General features: G+C 38.4%; 1 protein-coding gene across 7 annotated transcripts in view; it reads right to left on the bottom strand.

Annotated features, from left to right (window-relative positions):
* Positions 1–2,382: 2,382 nt before the first annotated feature.
* LOC124151410 (beta-1,3-galactosyltransferase 1-like) overlaps positions 2,383–21,743 on the bottom strand; it is an 86,809-nt gene continuing 67,448 nt past the window's right edge. For 3 of the 7 annotated variants that reach the window (XM_046523884.2, XM_046523892.2, XM_046523898.2), the window contains one exon: positions 2,383–3,830. In XM_046523884.2, the coding sequence (XP_046379840.2) occupies positions 2,699–3,830 (1,132 nt within the window). In that variant the 3' untranslated portion in view covers positions 2,383–2,698. The other 4 variants (XM_046523866.2, XM_046523875.2, XM_048382067.1 and 1 more) reach the window with 4 other exon arrangements.

The following is a 21,743-nucleotide window of genomic DNA, read 5'->3' as shown; positions in this document are numbered from 1 at the left end:
TTACACATATATGGTATGAGAATCTGAATACATTGGTCCCCTGGTTATTTTAAAACCATTTTTAACTTCAGAAAATCACAGGATATTAATGTCTGAAATACAAAAACACAATACATTCACTTCAACTTTTAAACTTCAGTTTACAAACCTTTCAAATCCAAAGTTCTAATTAACACCAAATATAAAATAGAAACATCCTCCTCCTCTCTCACACACAAAATGAACACAACATCATTTTATTTGTTCATGTCATATTCATCTTAAATATTCTTTGGGCATCAAGTGTATGTACAAAAAAGGTGCATAGATCATATAGATAAATGCCAACATCGGAATAAAACCGAAGAAAACAAGCATGAAATACTCACATCCCCCGCCAATATGACATGTCCAGAACTATGTTCACTGGACCTTTCAGTAATTGCAGCACTAAAAAAGTTATAACTGGTCTTGTTATGCCATCTGGAGATTATGATAGAATATGTAACTGTATTTGTAATGAGTAAGGATGAGACATATGGACGAACAACTTCTTTATTACAATTAGGAGCGATGGTTTCAGTGTAGGTTCTAACATCGTTATCAAGCAAGTGAAGTACAGAGTATGGTTGACAAGAATATATAGTGTTTATACTGTTGAGTAGGTTTAAGATCAGTTACACTGTTGTATTTGTAATGAGTTGTGTTTCTGCATGAAGTTAGTCAGTGAATGCAACAACTGTGTCCATGACACTTTTGGAGGAACATACACTCAAGCAATCCAGAACTTACCAACAAGAAAAGGAAATGTATTCAATACTGTGAGATGACATTAAGTTTGGTTGCCATTGAAACTCAAAAAAATTATTTTTTTTAAATCCCAAACTATCAAAAGACACCAGTTCACCACTAGACCTATCTATGTGCCAAGTTTGGTGAAGAAATATGGTAGGGTTTTCAAGATCATCTCCGGAAACGAGGACTACCACCATTTTCAGTCTAAGTCAAAGTTGTTGCCATGGAAACTCGAAAAATAACTTTTAAAAAAAATCCCAAACTATCAAAAGGCACCAGTTTACCACTAGACCTATCAATGTGCCAAATGTGGTGAAGAAAACTGGTACGTTTTTCAAGATCTGCTCCGGAAACGATAACCATCGCCATTTTCAGTCTAAATCAAAGCCGTTGTTCCACAAATTAATGTAGTTAGATCAGGTTTACACAGTCCAGACCACTGTTTTTACTTGTTAGTAATGAGCATATCCTAAATACTCCCAAGAAAATAGGAGAAGATTAAATTGTGCACATGCGGCCTATTGTTACGAAATGTTCATAATTCCCAGCTATTTGAGGAAAATAAATCATTTGAATGTTAAACTTATATGACCCCAACCTACTCATGCCAAACAAACTCAATATTCTTCATATGTTATTAAAATACAGGAAAACCTTAAAAACACAGGAAAGAGCAATTTGTTCGACCTTGAGTGTACTTTCTAAGGGCCTGATGGCTGCATGGCCTTGAGAACGTACACACACATGTATCCCCATGTGACATGTTTTTGAGCCCCTAAACAATATGTAACCATGCGAGGTTGAAGTGTTCACAACTTGTCGCTGTAGTTATGCTACAAATTAAGCTTAATTAAGCTTAACGGGATAAGACATTCAATAAGTAATGAAAACATACCTCAAAACTTACTTTTTCACTTAGCACATTGTAATCAAACTTGATCTCATAATAATTTTGCATCAGAACAATTGTATGCACCGATGATATATCGACTGCTGTTTGTGAACATTCTGTCTTTAATGACATGTGACTGATCAAGTTGTGCATCTATTCTTAACCTGACTGTGATGGAGGGGTTTGAAATCATGTGACGGTAACAATATGGCGCTAGATCAACTCGTCTCGCTTGGCGAGGCGTTATCACGTTTAAACTGACTTGGTCATTTGACTATCCACTTGTAAACAGAAATAAATGTTCTCAAAGGTAAGACTTAATTTTAGTGTATTGCTATTGTTATTAGACAGGTCATGCAAGATACTTTTTAGGAGCTCGAAAACACGAGTATGCGAGGATATAATCAATCTCATTAAAATCAGATCTAAGTTCTCGTTGCCGCTAAACAAAGATCTGAGGACATCCCATTATGGGTCACATCAGAACAACCTTTCGCAAACTTTGACCGACCACTGAAATGACTAACTAGAAGTCGACATCAGCCAATTAGAAAGCAGCTCTATGAGCTTTACGGCACTCGTTTCAACCTGGTGACTTCCATTTCAGACTACGCTTGAAAAATATGTTGACACAGTTCTCGATTAAAATTTTGAAAACTGAACAAACGAACATTCAGGAATGTCTAATATATGGTTGTGATTGTATGGCAGTGCTTCCCACAAACTGTGCAACATCTCCTCCGTTCAAATGTTTATCCCACAGAAGCGAGTGATAGACGATAATTTTGACGCAATCAGTCGTACGGGCCGTAACTGACGTTCGGAATACCCCGTGTTAACATTTTCGAGGTTTCATGATCAGAAACACATTCCGACTGTCACTTTCATGATCTAGTAAGCGACGCTTTGATTGGTTGGATGAAAGGTCAATCTGACGTAACCCGTAATGCGATGCCTTCAGATCTTTGTTTAGTGATAGCAAGAACTAAGATCTGATTTTAATGAGATTGGGATATGATAAGTACACTTGGATCAACACTTGGGTGGAGGGCTGCTGTATAACTCCTTATGTATTTTATACAGATCCTCTGGTTTGTAGTCATGTCCAGTTACTGCTTGCACAAACGCACATCCAGTGGGATGCCTATGCAAAAACGAAAAGCCACCATCATGAAACTGTTGAACTCCAGCTTTCCGAGCACACAGTCCTGTGATGTAAATGTCCTCAAGCCAAAACAGCTTAACTTGCTGTGAAGCAATATACAAGTCTGGGACTGCTTTCACAGACATGGAATAAGACGTCCCTGACGTATATCGAGGGTAGGTTTTCTCATTGAAGTCACTCACTGGTGTATACCATTTAGATCTTTTGTCCTGAACAGGTCTTGCACCAACAAAAATAAATCCAAGAATAAATTTTTCTTCTTTCCTTTTCCGAAGTGATGTTAATAGATTTGGAACATTTATATACATGTCATCATCAGCTTTTAGTAAATACTTTGCTGAAATGCAATACGTCTTTACCCATTTCAGCATAGCAACAGATTTTAAACTAAGGTTCCTGTAACTATCGTGGAAATTTTCTTGCACCAAGTCTCCATATGTATTGCTTTCATCAAGAAGATTCTTCTGCATATCCTTGGAATCTGTTGCACCTAACAAAAACACAACTTTAGTTTTATGTAAAGGGTCTTTAACATATGTTCCCCAAGTATCTCGAATTGCAAGTCTTTCTTTGACGTTTTTCACCCCGGTGCACACCACAATGATAAGTTCCGGCGCTTCCTTGCACATGTCAGCTTCATTAATAAGGTATGAAAAGTCATGAGGATTCACAATTTGGATGGTTGATTTTGTTGAAGTATCAATGTAGACTTCTGTGACGTTTTTGTTACCCTTTGTCTTGCTTTCAGATTCAGGAGCTTTGGATGTTCTGCTTTGGCCATCATAGTCATTTGAACTCTGTTGTAATGTTCGAAAGCTTTGGACATTTGACTGAAACTTTGGTACCGTGCTGGCAGTGTCGGCTACGATCAGGACTGGACTGTATCCATTGATTCGGAGCACAAAGATGAGGCCATTGACCAAGAGACACAGAAACAATATGGCCGCCAACAACTGGCCGAATCGGGACATCTTCACCATGTGGGACCAGCTGAGTGCCCTGAAGAAAATAAATGTATTGTTAGTGGATTTGAAAGTTTGACAATAATATTTACGGCGACTGACACAAATACAAACCCAAGTAGTTTTCTGCTCAAAGAAGTTTAAGAACATAAAATTCTTTCATATTAATTAAGTTAGTCTCTCATGCCATGACAGAATAACTACAGCAATATGAAAGGCACTGTATAACATTTCTAAAAGATAGTGAAAAAACAACAGTCATCAGCCTCTTGGTATGAAAATATTCCTTGAGAAGAGAAGCTGTGAAAGCAAGTCTGTTTTCTTATATGTAAGGGGCGGTCGGGTAGCCTAGTGGTTAAAGTGTTCGCTCGTCACGTCGAAGACCCGGGTTCGATTCCCGACATGGGTACAATGTGTGAAGCCCATTTCTGGTGTCCCCCGCCGTGATATTGCTGGAATATTTCCAAAAGCAGCGTAAAACCATTCTCACTTCACTCAACTCTTATATGTAACACAAGATGATATATTTTATGAGAGCTTCAGTCAGTTTTTGTTATATTATGGCTTGAGAAGGAGATGCTGTGTTTTGTGTCAAGCTTTATCTCACAAAACCGAATAAAGCTCTCATAAAATATATCATCTTGCTTTACACATAAAAAGCAGACTTTGAATAAAAGTGAAATATAATTTGACAAACAATAAGTCAGAGAGGACCTAGAGAAATGATGAATGTGAATGTATGAAACTGCATGTATATGCATGATGTATTAGTGTAACGATTCATAAGGATCCATTGCATATCCATGGCAGTACTTTGATGACAAGTTCCAACATTACAGTTGACAATGATGCCTGTCAATAAGTGAGATAGACATCATCACAAAGTAAAAATACTGATAAGAAATACCGAAATCAATACAGAATGAAAATATAAAGAAATAATATTTGTAATTCCGGTAGTATTGCAAAAGTGTACTTAAATAGTTGTACAATGGCCTCAATAATGCCCCTCCAAAATATGAGATTATATTCTCCAACCATGTTCCTGTATATACAGGATTTTACAAGATGAATGTGACACTTCCAGAGCTAAAAGTTTCATACGATCGATTTTACGAGCTGAAAGGTCTAGCATGACCTGAGAATGAAGTTACACAAGATTTTACGAGCTCAAGGATTGACCTAGGCCACAATTTGGTGATATTCTCGCATAGTTGTCATAGTCATCGCATCAACATTCATTCAGTGCATATCAATCATGCACATCTAACTAATCTGTCCATAAAAAAATTTAAAATGTGACTTAATCATTCAAATGTAACTGTCAACAGTCTTTTCAACTTCCGTTTACTTGTCAACATTTTCTGGCTGCTACGCATGGCAAACACACTGCCTTCTGCGGGAAATAAATGACTTACCGTATTCGCCGTAATAAGTGTCCCGCTCTAATAAGCGCCCACAGCGATATTTGCTAATGTATTGGCTAGTGAACAATCCCCATTAGCACCCCTTCCGATTGATTAATGTGCACAAGACTTAATTAATTATTCGTGTATAATACACACTCGTGTGTTATATGCACCCTTAATTATGGGCCCTGGGAGTTTATTACGTCGAATACGGTAATTGTTGCTAATTACCCAAGAGTGAACCAGGAACTATATTCATTGTGTAATGAACATATTATGAACTGCCACGACTAATTAATTGAAACTTCAATAATAGTTCCTTCAATATGGTGGGCTACACACTACATAAGGAAATAGATAGTGAAATTGATGAATGTAAATAAAACTTGAACACCAATTACAACAGTCACTATTTCATAACATTTTACTTTGAATATTTTCAATTATGATCTGAACACACAATGTCAAAGACCTTGAAATCTGATAATGACATCTGCCTGTTAATGATCCATAAGTGTATCTCTGCGAAGAAATCCTCTTAATGTCGACAATGAACAGAACTACATAAATATTAATGTAATTAGTATTTAATTTCAGTTGACTATGCTCATTATCCAATGATAAACATATTTTTTAATAATCGCAGTGGAATAATAGTGTTCGAAAACAGTATTCTCGATGATATATCTAAATTATCTTGTACCATTAATTGCACCATAATTTTGAGTCACAAATAACGAAAATCAAATACACTCTGATAATCAGCTAAATCTCATCACATTTCTCTCTTTAGTAAAAAGTTCCAGGATAATCCCTGTGGAGATGAATGGCTTTACATGTCCTTGGACTGAAGTAAGGAATTGTTGGAGCTGAATGGCTTTACATGTCCTTGGACAGAAGTAAGGAATTGTTGGAGCTGAATGGCTTTACATGTCCTTGGACAGAAGTAAGGAATTGTTGGAGCTGAATGGCTTTACAAGTCCATGGACTGAAGTAAGGAATTGTTGGAGCTGGATGGCTTTAAATTGTCCTTGGACAGAAGTAAGGAATTGTTGGAGCTGAATGGCTTTACATGTCCTTGGACAGAAGTAAGGAATTGTTGGAGCTGAATGGCTTTACAAGTCCTTGGACAGAAGTAAGGAATTGTTGGAGCTGAATGGCTTTACATGTCCTTGGACAGAAGTAAGGAATTGTTGGAGCTGAATGGCTCTACATGTCCTTGGACAGAAGTAAGGAATTGTTGGAGCTGAATGGCTTTACAAGTCCATGGACTGAAGTAAGGAATTGTTGGAGCTGGATGGCTTTAAATTGTCCTTGGACAGAAGTAAGGAATTGTTGGAGCTGAATGGCTTTACATGTCCTTGGACAGAAGTAAGGAATTGTTGGAGCTGAATGCGTTGCATGTCCTTGGACAGAAGTAAGGAATTGTTGGAGCTGAATGGCTTTACAAGTCCATGGACTGAAGTAAGGAATTGTTGGAGCTGGATGGCTTTAAATTGTCCTTGGACAGAAGTAAGGAATTGTTGGAGCTGAATGGCTTTACATGTCCTTGGACAGAAGTAAGGAATTGTTGGAGCTGAATGGCTTTACATGTCCATGGACTGAAGTAAGGCATTGTTGGAGCTGAATGCGTTGCATGTCCTTGGACTGAAGTTGTAAGGCATAATCCACAACTACAACAAATACAACTACAAGTATCCAGATTCAAATAACACTAAAATCCACACAAAAATATATTTATTCACAGGGAAGGCCTCTGCCAATTTCCATGTCTGAACAAAACTGTAAATGCTAAACAAACAAAGGGAAACTGCCTCAAACACATGCATAAAACCCAGGTATGGTTGTTCCACATGCTGTCGGTTGGAACATAGCCTTGCTCCAAGGCTGTACTTACAGAAAAGTCCATGGATGTGTAGTAATTCTATCCTCCTAACAGGCAAGTCTAGATATGTGAACAGTACAGACTCCAGTCTCTTACAGGAACCACTTGTTATTATTATTTACATAATCTAGAACTTATGATTTAAACTAATGATTACTGCATTAGAGACTTGTGCAAGTCTATGTGGAACACTCCAGGAACTATTCCTTCCTGCTTGGCGCCACCTGGTAGGACCCTGGTCATGGAACTGTCAAGCAGGGGCTTGTTTGGAAAGTAAATAATGCACACATTCTTCAAGAAACATGACCTTTCATCAATATTATGCCACTGTTCCCATCTCTTCAACTGGCAATTCCGGACATAAATCGGGCCTTGTTTTACTGTAGCCAATCTCAATAATTGCCCTGCTTATTCTCCCACCTGGCGCTCAATGACAGGCATCAAAGAGGGTGGTAAAGAGGGAATGACAAAACTGCACAACAATATCTCAAACTTCATCGGTATCCATGATGGGTGTTAAGAGTGTCATGGCTCTTTCGATCGTATTACCGGGTGCTATAGAGGAAGTTGTTATCCAGGAAAGTTTTATGTCTGCTCATTTTTCCAACTTCTAAATGCCCCTCAACGACAAAGAGCCTAACAGCGATCAAGCTTGATGCTTGTTTTCACAACAACAATTTCAGCTTCATAGCCATAGGTGAGTGAGTGAGTGAGTGGGGTTTTACGCCGCTTTTAACAGTATTCCAGTTATATCGCGGCGTGTCAGCTTAATGTGGAAGGAAAGCCCGAAGTGATGCAGGTCTCAGACGTTTAGCACTTTGGTGAAACCCACGAGCACGGGTATGGTGCTGACAAACCTAGAAACATAATCGGGGCGAAGCGGGACTCGAACCCACAATCATAGGTTTCTGGCGTGCCCAAGGGATGCAACTCTGCACAGCGAATCGCGGCGCCTCAGACGACTGGGCCACCCGTGCCCCCTCATAGCCATAGGCAAATGTCCAGATTAAATTATGTGAAAATTGAAGACTATCAAATGATTATCTATTAATCCTATCATCAATCATTCCGTAACTCACCTACATGTATGTAGCTTTGCTCCAAACACTGGTCACACCAGTGGGATTCCCACAAGTGGGGTTCTAACTCAACTTCTAGTGAGAGACGAAGTACGGATCAGAAATTGTTAGGCTTGGTGACATTTGACAAGATTATTTATAGCCCCCTGTGATACACATGCTGCAGACATAGTACACCAAAACAAAAAAACAAACATACCTGCATACTATTTCACCTTAAAAATATCTGTCGACGTGTATACACTAAATGGATGTGATACTATTTATAACACTGTTGCCATGGCAACTTTGTGAGGTACATCCTAATCCTAATGAGGAAGTGTCATGAAACCGTCTAACATATCTTAATGACCTCATAATTCTAGGTCACATTTCATAAGTTTTTGAGTTGATCTCCTGACTTCAACAATAATTACATAAACCACTGTCATTGTGACAGCAAACCTCACATTCAGTGGAGGACACTTTTGCGGCCATTTTAACTGGTACCCCTATATAATTTTTAAACTATATCATGGTGAAACATTTATACCAAGTTTTCATGTAATAATAAGATCCACAGCAAGTGCTTTCATAAGTTGTCATGGTGGAACATTCATACAAATTTTCATATATTTATAGAACAGCAATATATTTGCATTCAGTGAAAATGTAGAAAGACAATATTAGTTTCAGTTATATCTTTTAGCATGTTTAGATAAATACTAGCATAAGGTAACAAGAACCCATCTCCCAGACATACTATTCAATAAGACAAAATTTATGTCTACATAGTTAAATAGATTGCCAGAACTATTTTATTTAAGTAAACCTGTATTAGAAAAGCATTGAGCAAATACTTCAATTTAGACTCAATAAGACCCCATACAAGCTCATCTATTGTGATATCATCATCTCTTTTCAAGCATCCTGCCATATGTCTACACTGCAATAGTGTTGTCACCATAACAACCAACATCTTCCCGAGGCAAGTGAGTTAACTGACTATAAAAGTCCAGCTTCCACCCTTGCCAAACTAGGCTGGAATTCCTTGGCTCGATTGTAGTGCCACCAGTGGCTGTTACGAGTTATGTCCCTTCTATGCCTCTCCTATAGACCAATCAGATTCCACCTCTCGTATCACTTGCATTTGCTTCAAACAAAACGGTGGCGCCCAGTCAAGACGATCTGATCGATAATCAAGATCTATATTGTGACAAAACGAGTCTTACATCACAAAGTGTATCCAATCACGTGAGCACCTTGATTAAAATAATGAAAAGATTTGGAAAATATCTGTTGACAACGAGTTGGCGGTGCACATGCTTTGCAAATCCTGCAATCGACCAAAATCTGCATGACAGTTTATGAACCGGATTTCGATTTCGTTGCGTGATTGTGATTGGACTATGCATAGACTCGTTAATCCAGCCAAAATGTAACTCCATAATACCAGCCTAGTTCGGCAAGGGTGGCCGAAGCTGGACTTTTATAGTCAGTTAACTCACTTGCCTCGGGAAGATGAACAACTAATGGTCAATATGTAACACTTACCTTTATTTTGATGATTATTGGAATATTCCAAAATACCAAAGATTGGTGTGCAGCTCTTGATTAGAAATGACAAGAACTTGATAGTCTGCAGTATATATTTCACTTTATACAGGTAGATACTACCACTTATACTGGACCAGTGTATACTACAAGGTCACATGATGAGGAAAGATTAAAAACAGTAGTAATAATTAGGAGTGACATACCTACATGGTTTAATTAGGGTTGCCATCAGTACATGCACAATGCAACCATACGATCGAGCCCAGGATTCCAGCCAAGTTCGGCAAGGGTTGAAACTGGACTTTTAAAGTCAGTTAACTCTCTTGCCCCGGGAAGATGACCAGGGCGAGGACTAACAAGAAACATGCTCTTCTGAGCATGAGCATGTCCTTGTGAATAAGATCAGTCGAGTATGCTAATAAGCCTTTGAATTACATGTTATTTCAGACAAAGGTTGTCATGACCAGGTCATGACAACAACAGGGCAGATTGGCTTTGAGTAATGTATACCACTGGCACTTGCAAAGGCACTTAGGTGTGACATTTGTAATCTAGAAGGTTTGCCTTCTTCCATTTCATTGATATTGATTACATAGCATTCTATTATTGTATTATAATTAAATTTTCATTGTGTTCATTGTTATTCCTGCATTCTGATTAGATGAATTGGTCATATTTATTCCCGGATTCATACAGTTTGCACATCAGTTTTTCGATTCATACCTATATGAACCGAAAAAGATCCACAGTCAATCCTTAAGTATTTATGAATCCAAACGTACTGTGCATTTAAGCATGTTTGTAAATTCATTCATATTTCTACAAAATAGCATTAATCACTACCACATTTACAATAATTAAATAATTATTTTTTTGTCAAGCCAACACATGCTTATTACTAGAATGATATCCACCAACCGAAACACAACCATTGTAACTCAATAATTAGCCTACATGTTGTGAGTGCGACTGCCTCCATTATTTACTATACTGATAACACTGAATCATCTGTGAATACTCAGGATATCCTGTGTATGAAAAATCCCTTCACTTACTAAGATAAATATGCTGTTCATTCTGGCAGCATATGCTTAATGCCTGGTATATACGAACAATAACATCCTCACTGTAAGGCTTGGAATATATAAACAGAATCAGCTAGCAAGATTACATGTATGAAAAACCTGTTTAACACTTGTCTGCATGTAGTGGACTTTAGAATTGATTCATTGGGGTAGGAGTGGGGCTAGCCTTGCTCTAAGGCTGTACTGTAATATAAGTCCATGGATGTGTACGAATTCTTTCCTTATAATACTCTAAGTACTCTAAGGGTGCCAATCTTTTATGGGGACTTATTAATACAATCTAGAATTTATTATTTAAACTAATAACTATTGATTAGGAGACTTGTGCAAGCCTAAAGTGGGGCCTCCTCAAGGATAGTTTATGCTTTTTTTAAAAAAATAGGACATTTGTTTGTTTGATCTCAATATTTAAATGGTAAAAAAACCTTTTTTTCCCAAGACACCCTCCCCACATTGTGTATCAGGTATTTGGTGGATGCCGCGATTAAAAAAGGACCCCAACATGACCTTAACCAAATTTGAAAAAGCAACAAATAAGGGAAAAAGATTCACCAATCCGACTTACCCCTTGGCATCCGTATGCTTCAGTCCGTCTATCATAGAAATCGTGATCATCGTTATTTATATACAGTTTGTCTAACCATTCACATTTCTTCTCACGAGCCCCACAAAAGTACAATGTCAATTGTTTTATACAACAATGTAACAGCCAACCATTTGCCAACGTGTTGAGATAAATTGTCTTTTCATATCATATCATGTGTTCATTGTTGACATATCTCAATGGATGAATTATTCTGTGTTTCAGGTGATTGTGTGTTGAGTTCTGAAGTCTGTAGATAGTGTGCACGTGACATAACACAAAAATCATCCACATGAATTCTCACACCCAGAAAGCATGATGTAATGCTTGTAAACAAACTTTGCTTGGTTAGACCGTTAGCTGAAGGCAGGGCTGTGCAACATGTTGCTATTTTAAACAGCACAAGTAAATATGACCGGTCCAGGCCATAGATCACATTCTCGGGTTGTTTAGACTGAGCTAAACACACCGAACTCACAGTTCAGTCAGACAGGCCGAATTGAAATTCAGAATGTAAACATGGAAAATGCTGTCCAAATTAAGCTCTACACAAACACTGGCACGACACGCTGGCAAAGTTCTGTAACCGAGATTCACAACTAGTTATGCTCTGCATCTGATTATCTATCATGTGATTGACACATTTACTTAATGCCTAATCACTAGAATTGGGTCAGTGTCACAAATAAGGTATGTCATCATCAGGCATGGCTGTCGTCCACTCATTTTAGGAGAAAATGACCATATACAAATACAGTTTCAAAAGATCAGTAAATAAGTGTAATCACACAGGTTTTTTTCACTGGCTGATGAATATTGATAACGATGCCATGGCTTATGCAATCATGAGTTATGTCCCTTGATTAGTCCAAACTTTTGGGTAACTGGACTCTTGCAACGAACAAAAACACGGAGATCTTTCCTCTAAAAGATATTCCAGTCACACTGATCAAAGCTTGAATCTAGATCCATCTAAATCTCCCAATAACACCGCCGCACAAGACGTCAATATCAGCAGCATTGTCACACAACATTTAGGCTACTGACATTCGAAGAATGCTGACACAAGATGACACTGACTCTCACAATGGTGTACACAATAGCAGTACCCTCAGTCCTGTTACAACATGGCATGTTAGTCTGCATATTCAGTCCTATGATTCATGGGCATCCAAAGTGTCTGTAATACCATGGGCCGATCAATATCTCACTTCTCCAATTACTAAATGCATGCCTGGCTTCCAGTCCATCCCAGACAAGCTATATTCCACACAACTCTATTCTGTGTTCATCTTCGAGGTTAAATTAACCAACTTCCATCCAGATGGGGATCTTGATGTTACGGGAATCACAGTATCCGACTCACAGTATCAGCTCTCCCACCAACTCACACAACTTCCTCTCTCGCTTTCCTTCTCCTCCCCCAACTAACGATTGCATGAAACCAGGTCACTAACTTGTGCCAACCGCTCTGTGTTTATGCTGGAACACTGGCAATTCTGTGGCAGCATCCCTGCCCAGATGACCCAAGTGTGTTCCCAGCTTGTTGACATATTTTACAGCCTCCATGATTCCGATGTGGGATAAGAGCCCATACAACAGACATGGTCTGTGGTGGAATACAATTACCAAGACCACTGTCCACTGTTTAGTACAGCCAGGATTCAACAGAGTATGTTATGTGTTGTCAATGAGCCTACTGGGATGGGATTTTCAAATTTAAAAAAATATATTTTTGTATGATACTTTAAAAACAGCCAAAAACTTGATACACTGATAACCTTGGTGTTCATGTTTAAAATAAAATTGAGAAACTATAATTACATAAGAAGAATCAAGAATCCATTGACACATTTAAATAGGCTTTGCTTGAAAGACCCTCAGTAACAGAATCTATAGACTGACATTTAGTACCCGCAATAAAGTTATCTTGTTTAAAAATATATATCTACAAAATAAAAAATATATAATCCAAATGGAGCCCAGAATAGCCTACAACTGAGGCACTCTAGACATACGAAATCATTCTACCCTTGAGTTGGACTTTTTCATTTATTCTCTAGGGCCTAGGTGAGGTGAGGTGAAATCAGGTTTAACGTCGCGTCAAAGATTATTGCACTTATATAGTGACGTGTGTGTGTGTGTGTGTGTGTGTGTGTGTGTGTGTGTGTGTGTGTGTGTGTGTGTGTGTGTGTGTGTGTGTGTGTGTGTGTGTGTGTGTGTGTGTGTGGCTGCTTGTACTAGTCCGGACGATTTATAGTGCTAGCTCACTGAGATACCATACAATTTAACATGAATACCCCACTCAGTCACAGTATACTGACTCCGAACCGACCAGTCCTTGTTTTAGCCCCGTAATGCCGAGCGCCATACAGGCTAACAACAAGTACCATCTTTTAACGTCTTTTGGTATGACGCGGCTGGGGATCGAACCCCGGACCTTCCGCTCTCCGGGCGGACGCTCTACCACTGGACCAAGGAGGCGGTTTTGTATGTATGTATGTATGTATGTATGTATGTATGTATGTATGTATGTATGTATGTATGTATGTATGTATGTATGTATGTATGTAAATTGTGAGAATATCTAGGAAGCATCAAACTTAACTCCCCTGATCATAAAATGGACTTGTCTGACATTGGCGAGGTTGGATTGTATTCAGGGATCATTATTTCAATACGGGTCAATATTTTTAAAGCTTGTACATACTATTAACATCCTTAAGGGCTAGTAAAGTGAAAAAAATATTGTGATTATTGATTTTCCTTAATAAATTTAGTCAATTTCTGAGACATAAAAATTTATAATAATCGTAGGGGGGGGGGGAGGCATGGCCTAAAGCTACCAGCTCAGCAGTGACAGCTGGTTTCATTGGCTAAAAGGTTTGCCATGTTTATAAATCTTATGATTCTCAGCTGTTATAAATATACTATTCCTGCTATTTCTTTTAATCCTACCAAAATAACAACATTGCATACATTGTTGGTTGTGTGAAACGACCATTGATCTTGAGAACAAAGAAAATAACAATTAACAATCAGTAACTAACATTTTATTATTGACATCGTGTTTGGGTAATAAAACGCCAGCTGCCCTCACTTCCACACAATAAATGCCAGTCAGGGATTAATCCCCCAACTAAACAACTGAAGGCATCTTCAGTGTTGATGTTAAGGTGACAAGTTATGGCGACCGTCATCAAATAGATGAGCAGACCCTTTTTCCAATTTCATTTTGGTCAAGCATTTGTTATTAAGTATGCCTGAAGTATTAAAATCTGCAAAGATGCTATGTTGACTTTTCTTGGCATTTAAAAAGGCTGTATATAATGTTGATATCTCATTTAGGAAATAAACGACTTGTGGTCTTGCTTATCATACAATAAAACACTGCAGGGAGAATAAACCTCTCGGGCGTATACCAAGGACTCCTGCATACTAGACTTGAGTGTCTCAATAACATGACCCCTAAACAATGTCACACATTTATATCAGTTGACCTGTCTGGGTGACAGCAAGTCTCAATGTGTAGAGTCAATAGATGAATGTGAAAAATGTGAACTGCTGTTAAAATTTGCATGTTTCCTTGAAAACTCTTACATTGCTTGCTTCAAGTGTGCCTTACAAAAGTAAAAAGTTTTTGCTTTGAAAGGCAAAATACAATTGAACAGGATGTGTGTCATATAAGTTGTCAACCGATCTCAAGGGGTATATGATGTGGTACCCTGCGGTGAACTGTTAGGCTCAGGGTACATGGGCTCACGCACAGGGTACATCACACCACATGCCCCAAGGGATCGACTGACAATGAATTTATCTCACTGGCATTCATTCATACAGACCCGGAATATATGTCCGAAGTTTCACAAAGTAAAATACTTTAATTCCGCCATTTTGACAGCTAGCAGACGACGCAAACCGAAATATTCTTTACCCAATGCATTTGGATAAACATTGGTTCATTTCATCTCAATGATACAAGATTGATCTCTCAGTGGGGTATATGAGCGGGCTACATGGAAAATAATTACCTGCTCCTTAACCGATCAGAACTAGCATTTTAATGTAAGGTGAGATAATGAATATTGTCATTCACTCTCTCTTTTCTTTGTACATCATATCGAGAAATCACTTTGTCCCAGAAATAAAGTCATCTTATTTCAAAATATATATCTACAAAATATGAAACATAAATCCAAATGGAGCCCAGATCAATGCTTAATTTCCTAGAGCTGAAGCAATCTAGACCTGCCAAATCTTTCAGATATGAAACACTTAAATTCAAAGCCTTTTTCAGGATTTTAAAGGCTGTCAACAGTATGAAGCTACTATGAACACCCCAAATATTCCAACAAGATCTATTTTCACAACCTAAAAATAAAATAAGACTGTCATGAATGCTTCATGTTCTTTGGCACACAAATCTATCACTGTGACAAATCACACTCAAACAGTATATGTCATTTTGTACAAATTCAAATCTTTTCAAACTATTTTTGTGAATTTTCAAGTCTTTTCTAAATGCCTTTCAAAGACCTTTTCAAGATAGACACAAAAACATCAAGGCTTTTCAAGAGACACAAAAACATCAAGGCTTTTCAAGAGGGACTTTAAACTATGAATCAAGTCCTTTTCAAGCCTGTATGAACCTTGACTTTAGCTGGAGTCATTTCTTATTTCATTCTCTAGGGTCTAGGAGACAGACGATGGTAAGAGCACCAACATCGTGATTTACTAGCTAAAGTTTCAAGTCACTAAACCTAATATAGGAGATTACGATGTAAGATAAACCTTCGTAGACAGAGATTGCTCCGCATGTGGGCAGGATGTAGATATTTACCAGCTTGTAATAGCAACTCACTAAGGATGTAGTGCAAGCTAGGTACAATGACTAGACTAACATCTAGTCTCTGAAATCTTATATTACACAATATCCTTCTTGACTCTAAAAAAAAAAAAAATTCCCTATGCTGATTGTGGAATAGAGCTAGCTTGAGCTGGCTAGACTTGCTTTTGGATGCATTTCTAGATTATGTTTTTTCATAAAATAAATATATTCCACGGTCATGGTGCAGGACTATACAATGACCTGCAAGCTGGATTGTCGACTTCAAGTAAGCACTTCTACTTCAGCTTGTTTGTATTCACACCCCACTGAAAAGGACATTCATGACCATCACAATAAATGAGTGTTGGACATTCATGACAATCACGGGGCGGTCGGGTAGCCTTGTGGTTAAAGCGTTCGCTCGTCACGCCGAAGACCCGGGTTCGATTCCCGACATGGGCACAATGTGTGAAGCCCATTTCTGGTGTCCCCCGCCGTGATATTGCTGGAATATTGCTAAAAGCGGCGTAAAACCATACTCACTCACTCACTCATGACCATCACAATAAATGAGTGTAGTACACAGGTCTTCTTAACCTGAAGCGAAAACATGTTCAAACAGATTTATACTTACAGGATCCAGTGAATAAACAGAAAATCTTTTTCTCCTCAAACTTAACAGAGTGAATTAAATATGTGCTTGATGTTTATAGAGAATAAATCTGATATATCATGCATTATGCTAGTCAGTCTATCGACATATCTGTATCAAAGGCAGACTACTGCAGTCACACAACAAACACTTCTGATCAAACAATATTCTGGCTCTCACCTTCCCGTCCAAGTCATGTCAATACATGTGCAGATTTATAAAACTCACCATTTACTATGTATCTTATATAAAATGATATATAATGACCACGCTTACAATGAAATAACGGATAAAGCGAACTTACTTTGTGGTCCGAGGTGTACTCTGTCAACGACAATGTTTAAAACGGACTGTTAATTTTTGAGCTGCTCACATGTCTCCAATCAGCCTATCAAAACATCTGTTGCAACGCTTGGCTGTTCAAGTAGGTAATAAACAATTGATGGCAAGTGATTAACTGCATTATGTACACCATGTCCTCAATTTACACCCCTAATTAAAAATAGCAAAACTGTGATAAGGCTATAGCCTTTGAAGATATATTCTGTCTAGAAAATGTGATGACTAGAAAATGCGAAATGCTTATAATGAACTACGGTTATAACAGATTAAAATTAGTGGTCCCTTTGAGTTCGTTATAACCGTAGTTTACTGTACCTGTCATACTGTCTACATAGAACTCATTCTCATAAAGTTTGTTGGTTGGATTAAAAAATTTACAACATATCAAATCTACCATGATCTACAATGTGAAAACTTAACAATATAAATACACGTTTTAGACCACCTAACGTTTAGCTTCATGGCTGGAGTGAGTGAGTGAGTGAGTATGGTTTTACGCCGCTTTTAGCAATATTCCAGCAATATCACGGCGGGGGACACCACAAATGGGCTTCACACATTGTACCCATGTCGGGAATCGAACCCGGGTCTTCGGCGTGACGAGCGAACGCTTTAACCACTAGGCTACCCGACCGCCCCTTCATGGCTGGAAACAATGACAGATTTCCAGATATTGTCATGAATAAGTTGATAGAAGTGTGACAAAAGGACACAAGTCATACAACAACAGCCTGTTTGATTGTTCTTTATAATTAGAATCAGGTCAAGAATGACCAAAGATTGACTATCACAACAGCCCCACACGTTACAGAAAACCATGTCAAAAAAGGGATATCGATACAATTGAAAATGGGGCTCAATTTAGGATACCATATTCGACGTAAAAAGCGCCCAGGGCACTCTCAAAATTAGAAATAGGGGGCTCTTATTAGAATATTATTTCAGTGGGAAAAAACAGAGTTAAAAGGTAAATTTCGTGGTTTATGCTGACAGCCTCAAATGTTTATGTACGACAGATAGATTTTTCCAGAATTTAATTGCCCATAATTAAGTGATGAGTGCGTATTTTAAGCGAATATATAAGTCTTGTGTACATTGATCAATCGGAAGGGGTGCTAATTAGGATTGTTCACTGGCCAATTTATTAGCGAATATCGCCGCGGGCGCTTATTAGAGGAGGGTACGGTATACTACATCTAGAATACATTCCTGACTATAAAACACACTTTTTTCATGTTTATTACTATTTTAAATGCTTGATGTTAAACTTAGATGCCAGCATTCAACAGAGAATACCATTCTTACACTGAACTTACTTTTCATATATCAGACGAAAACTTGATCAAAAGATTTATAAAATTTCAATTTTAAATTTTATAACATTTTAATCCTTCACGAAATACCAGTTTAAGTATAACAAGTATTGGAACAAGCAAATATGATGGGTCTGGGCTGTTAGACGAATTTTGTTGCTGCAGGTTATATTGACAGACTACAGGTATTATTGACTGATTACAGACTGTGTAATTCACCTGCTACATAACAGATAGCGACAATGGTTGCGCCCTCAAGCATACAGTATAGCTAGCAACATAACTGATGTAACCGCTGAACCAGAACCAAGTGACTAACTTCCAACCTTGTGGTAGAGTTATTGCAAGCCTTAGAAATTGTTTTTACAAGATGAGTCCACAAACTATTGTAAAACTTATGTCACCAAGTACTGAGTTTTTAGGCTGGTCCTGTTCATATGTACCAAAGTCACAGCATGTGAAGTCATTAACGTAATTTTATAGTCATTAATGAGAACCATCATCAGCAAATACAGGTATGCAAGCTGAAAACGTTACATCACCCACAGCGTTCTTGTACAGTTGGGTTGCTGACATTATTAATGAGCATCTGTATGCAACAAACTCAAAACTGAGAGGGTAATGGCGATTTTGTTCGCCTATTTTATGCCTGTTTGCAGCTGATCTACAATCTCTTTAAAATCAGATCTCAGGACTCACTACTGCTGAGATCACTACTCACTAAGATCCGAGTACATTCCATTATAGGTCATGTCAGACCGACCTTTTGTGAACTTTGACTGACCAATGGAATGACTGACAAGAAGTCAACATTAGCCAATCAGGAGGCAGATTTCTTGTGCTTTACGGTACTAGTTTCAAACTGGTGACTTCGCTTTGAAACATATTTTTACAAATTCTTGACTAAATATTTGAAAACTGAAGATACCGGGATGGCTAATAGATTGCCTAGATTGTATGGATTCAGTCGTAAAGCCTATAACTGTCGTTCGGAATACCCTGTGTTAAATATTTCGAGGTTGCATTATTAGAAAACACATTCCATCTGTCACTTTCCTGATCTGGTCAGGGACACTCTCAGTGACCGTGACCTTAAATGGGAAGTCTTCAGATCTTTGTTTATTGGTCGCGAGAACTCATATCTAATTTTAATGAGATTGACTTTATCTACAGTTTACGTGGAGCTCTGCAAATTTTTGTAACTTTGTGCAACTGCAGCTAACTTAAAGATGCTTCAGGGTTGCTGTTTGGAGATTATTGTTTTTTGTCCTAATGAAAATACAGATAAAATAAAAGTGACAAAACCCTTTTCCATATTCATAAGAAATCTCTGTTAAAAGCAGAGAATCTGTTGTGAATCACTATTAAATACTGAAGATACAAGGTGTTTACGAAAAGGTGAGCATATCCTTCTGTTAACTGTACACTAACAAATCATTTTACATGCAGTCCATGGTCGGGACTAATTCCAGTGAATGATATGGGATCTGTCCCCGTCGACTCAAGGTTAAACTTCCTAAAACCTGCCAATACTAAACAATAAATGGAACATCATGTCCCATAATCAGAAAATAAAAGACCCGTGAACATCCGGGGTAGAATAGGTCTTCAGCAACCCATGCTTGCCATAAAAGGCGTCTATGCTTGTCATAAGAGGCGACTAACGGGATCGGGTGGTCAGGCTCGCTAACTTGGTTGATACATGTCATCCTGTCCCAATTGCGTGGATCCATGCTCATCCAGATGGTCCAGACTCGTTTATTTACAGACCGCCGTCTGGAATATTGCTGAGTGCGGCGTTAAACAATAAACAACCAACGAACCAGAAAATAAAATCATCAGTTACCTGATATGCTGTACCGCATCACAAACAGTTATCACAATGACACTCCGATAAACTGCGGAAACAGTTGGTTAGTACTCAGTTTATGAAAAACCTATAACACCAATTACAAGTATACCATCTGCATTTTAAGCATTAGAAATCTATCGCGTGAAATTCAACAGCTTGCGGAAAAAGAAACAGATAAAAAAAATTCGCTCAGAAGGACAGCAAAACATGTTGAAATACAATTAGTTGAAAGACAAGAACACACAAGATTCTATCAACGTTGTTATGAACAAAAAAGCAAGGGTGAAGAATATGTATTAAAAAATCAATCATCTATCGGCATTGTTTCCCAATCGTGCATCTGTGATGGGCTTAACCCACAAGTTGGTTTACATTCATTAGTATAAGTACAAATCTGGAAGTTGAAAAACATTCTAAATTTCCCCATCCCCTGACCAACTACGTTTAACTTTAGCCTCAACATTTTGAAACCAACTAATAAAATACAGGTTCAATTGGGAATCTGAGCAAAGACAAACCCATGTAATTGGTTTTAATATGACCCTCAGCCATCCTTAGAGTGAGTGAGTGGTTTTTCGCCGCTTTTTAGCAATATTCCAGCAATATCACGGCGGGGGACACCAGAAATGGGCTTCACACATTGTACCCATGTCGGGAATCGAACCCGGGTAGTAAGAGGTGACTAACGAGATCAGGTGGTCAGGCCCTCTGACTTGGTTGATGCATGTCATCGTATCCCAATTGCACGGATCGATGCACATGATGTCAATCACCGGAATGTCTGGTCCAGACTTGATTATTTACAGACCGCCGTCATATAGCTGGACTATTGCTGAGTGCGGCGTTAAGCAACAAACAAAACATACATATCATTACTGGTAATATGGGAACACAGTCTGACAACTCACAGGACCTTTGGTGAATCCTCACCCCCTGCATTACAATCTGCTATTGTATGTGACGGAAGTCAAGAGAATAGCATTTAACAGCTCAGCAAAGAGAGGAAGGAGGGAAGTAGCTCCGAAATCATGTAACATGCAGGACGAGATTATAACGCTACCAGGAAGCTCCAACATGCACCACATCATCTTCCCGAGGCAAGAAAGTTAACTGACTTTAAAAGTCAAGGTTTCGACCCTTGCCGAACTAGGCTGGAATTACTGGGCTCGAGCGTAGTGCAACCAGTGGCTATTACGAGTTATGTCCCTTCTACACCTCTCTTATGGACACATCAGATTCCACCCCATTTGCCTCAAACAAACTGGTGGCGCCCAGTCAAGATGAGCTGAGTGATAATCAAGATGTATATTGTGATAAAACAGATCTTAAATCGCAGAGTGCATCAAATCACGTGAGCTCCTTGATTAAAAACATGAACTGATTTGG

This window comes from Haliotis rufescens, unplaced genomic scaffold (genome assembly GCF_023055435.1).
Source record: "Haliotis rufescens isolate VD_foot unplaced genomic scaffold, xgHalRufe1.0.p SCAF_4, whole genome shotgun sequence".
NCBI classification, from domain to species: Eukaryota; Metazoa; Mollusca; class Gastropoda; order Lepetellida; family Haliotidae; genus Haliotis; species Haliotis rufescens.
The sequence above is the reverse complement of the archived record's forward strand: the minus strand, read 5'-3'. Positions and strand labels throughout refer to the sequence as shown.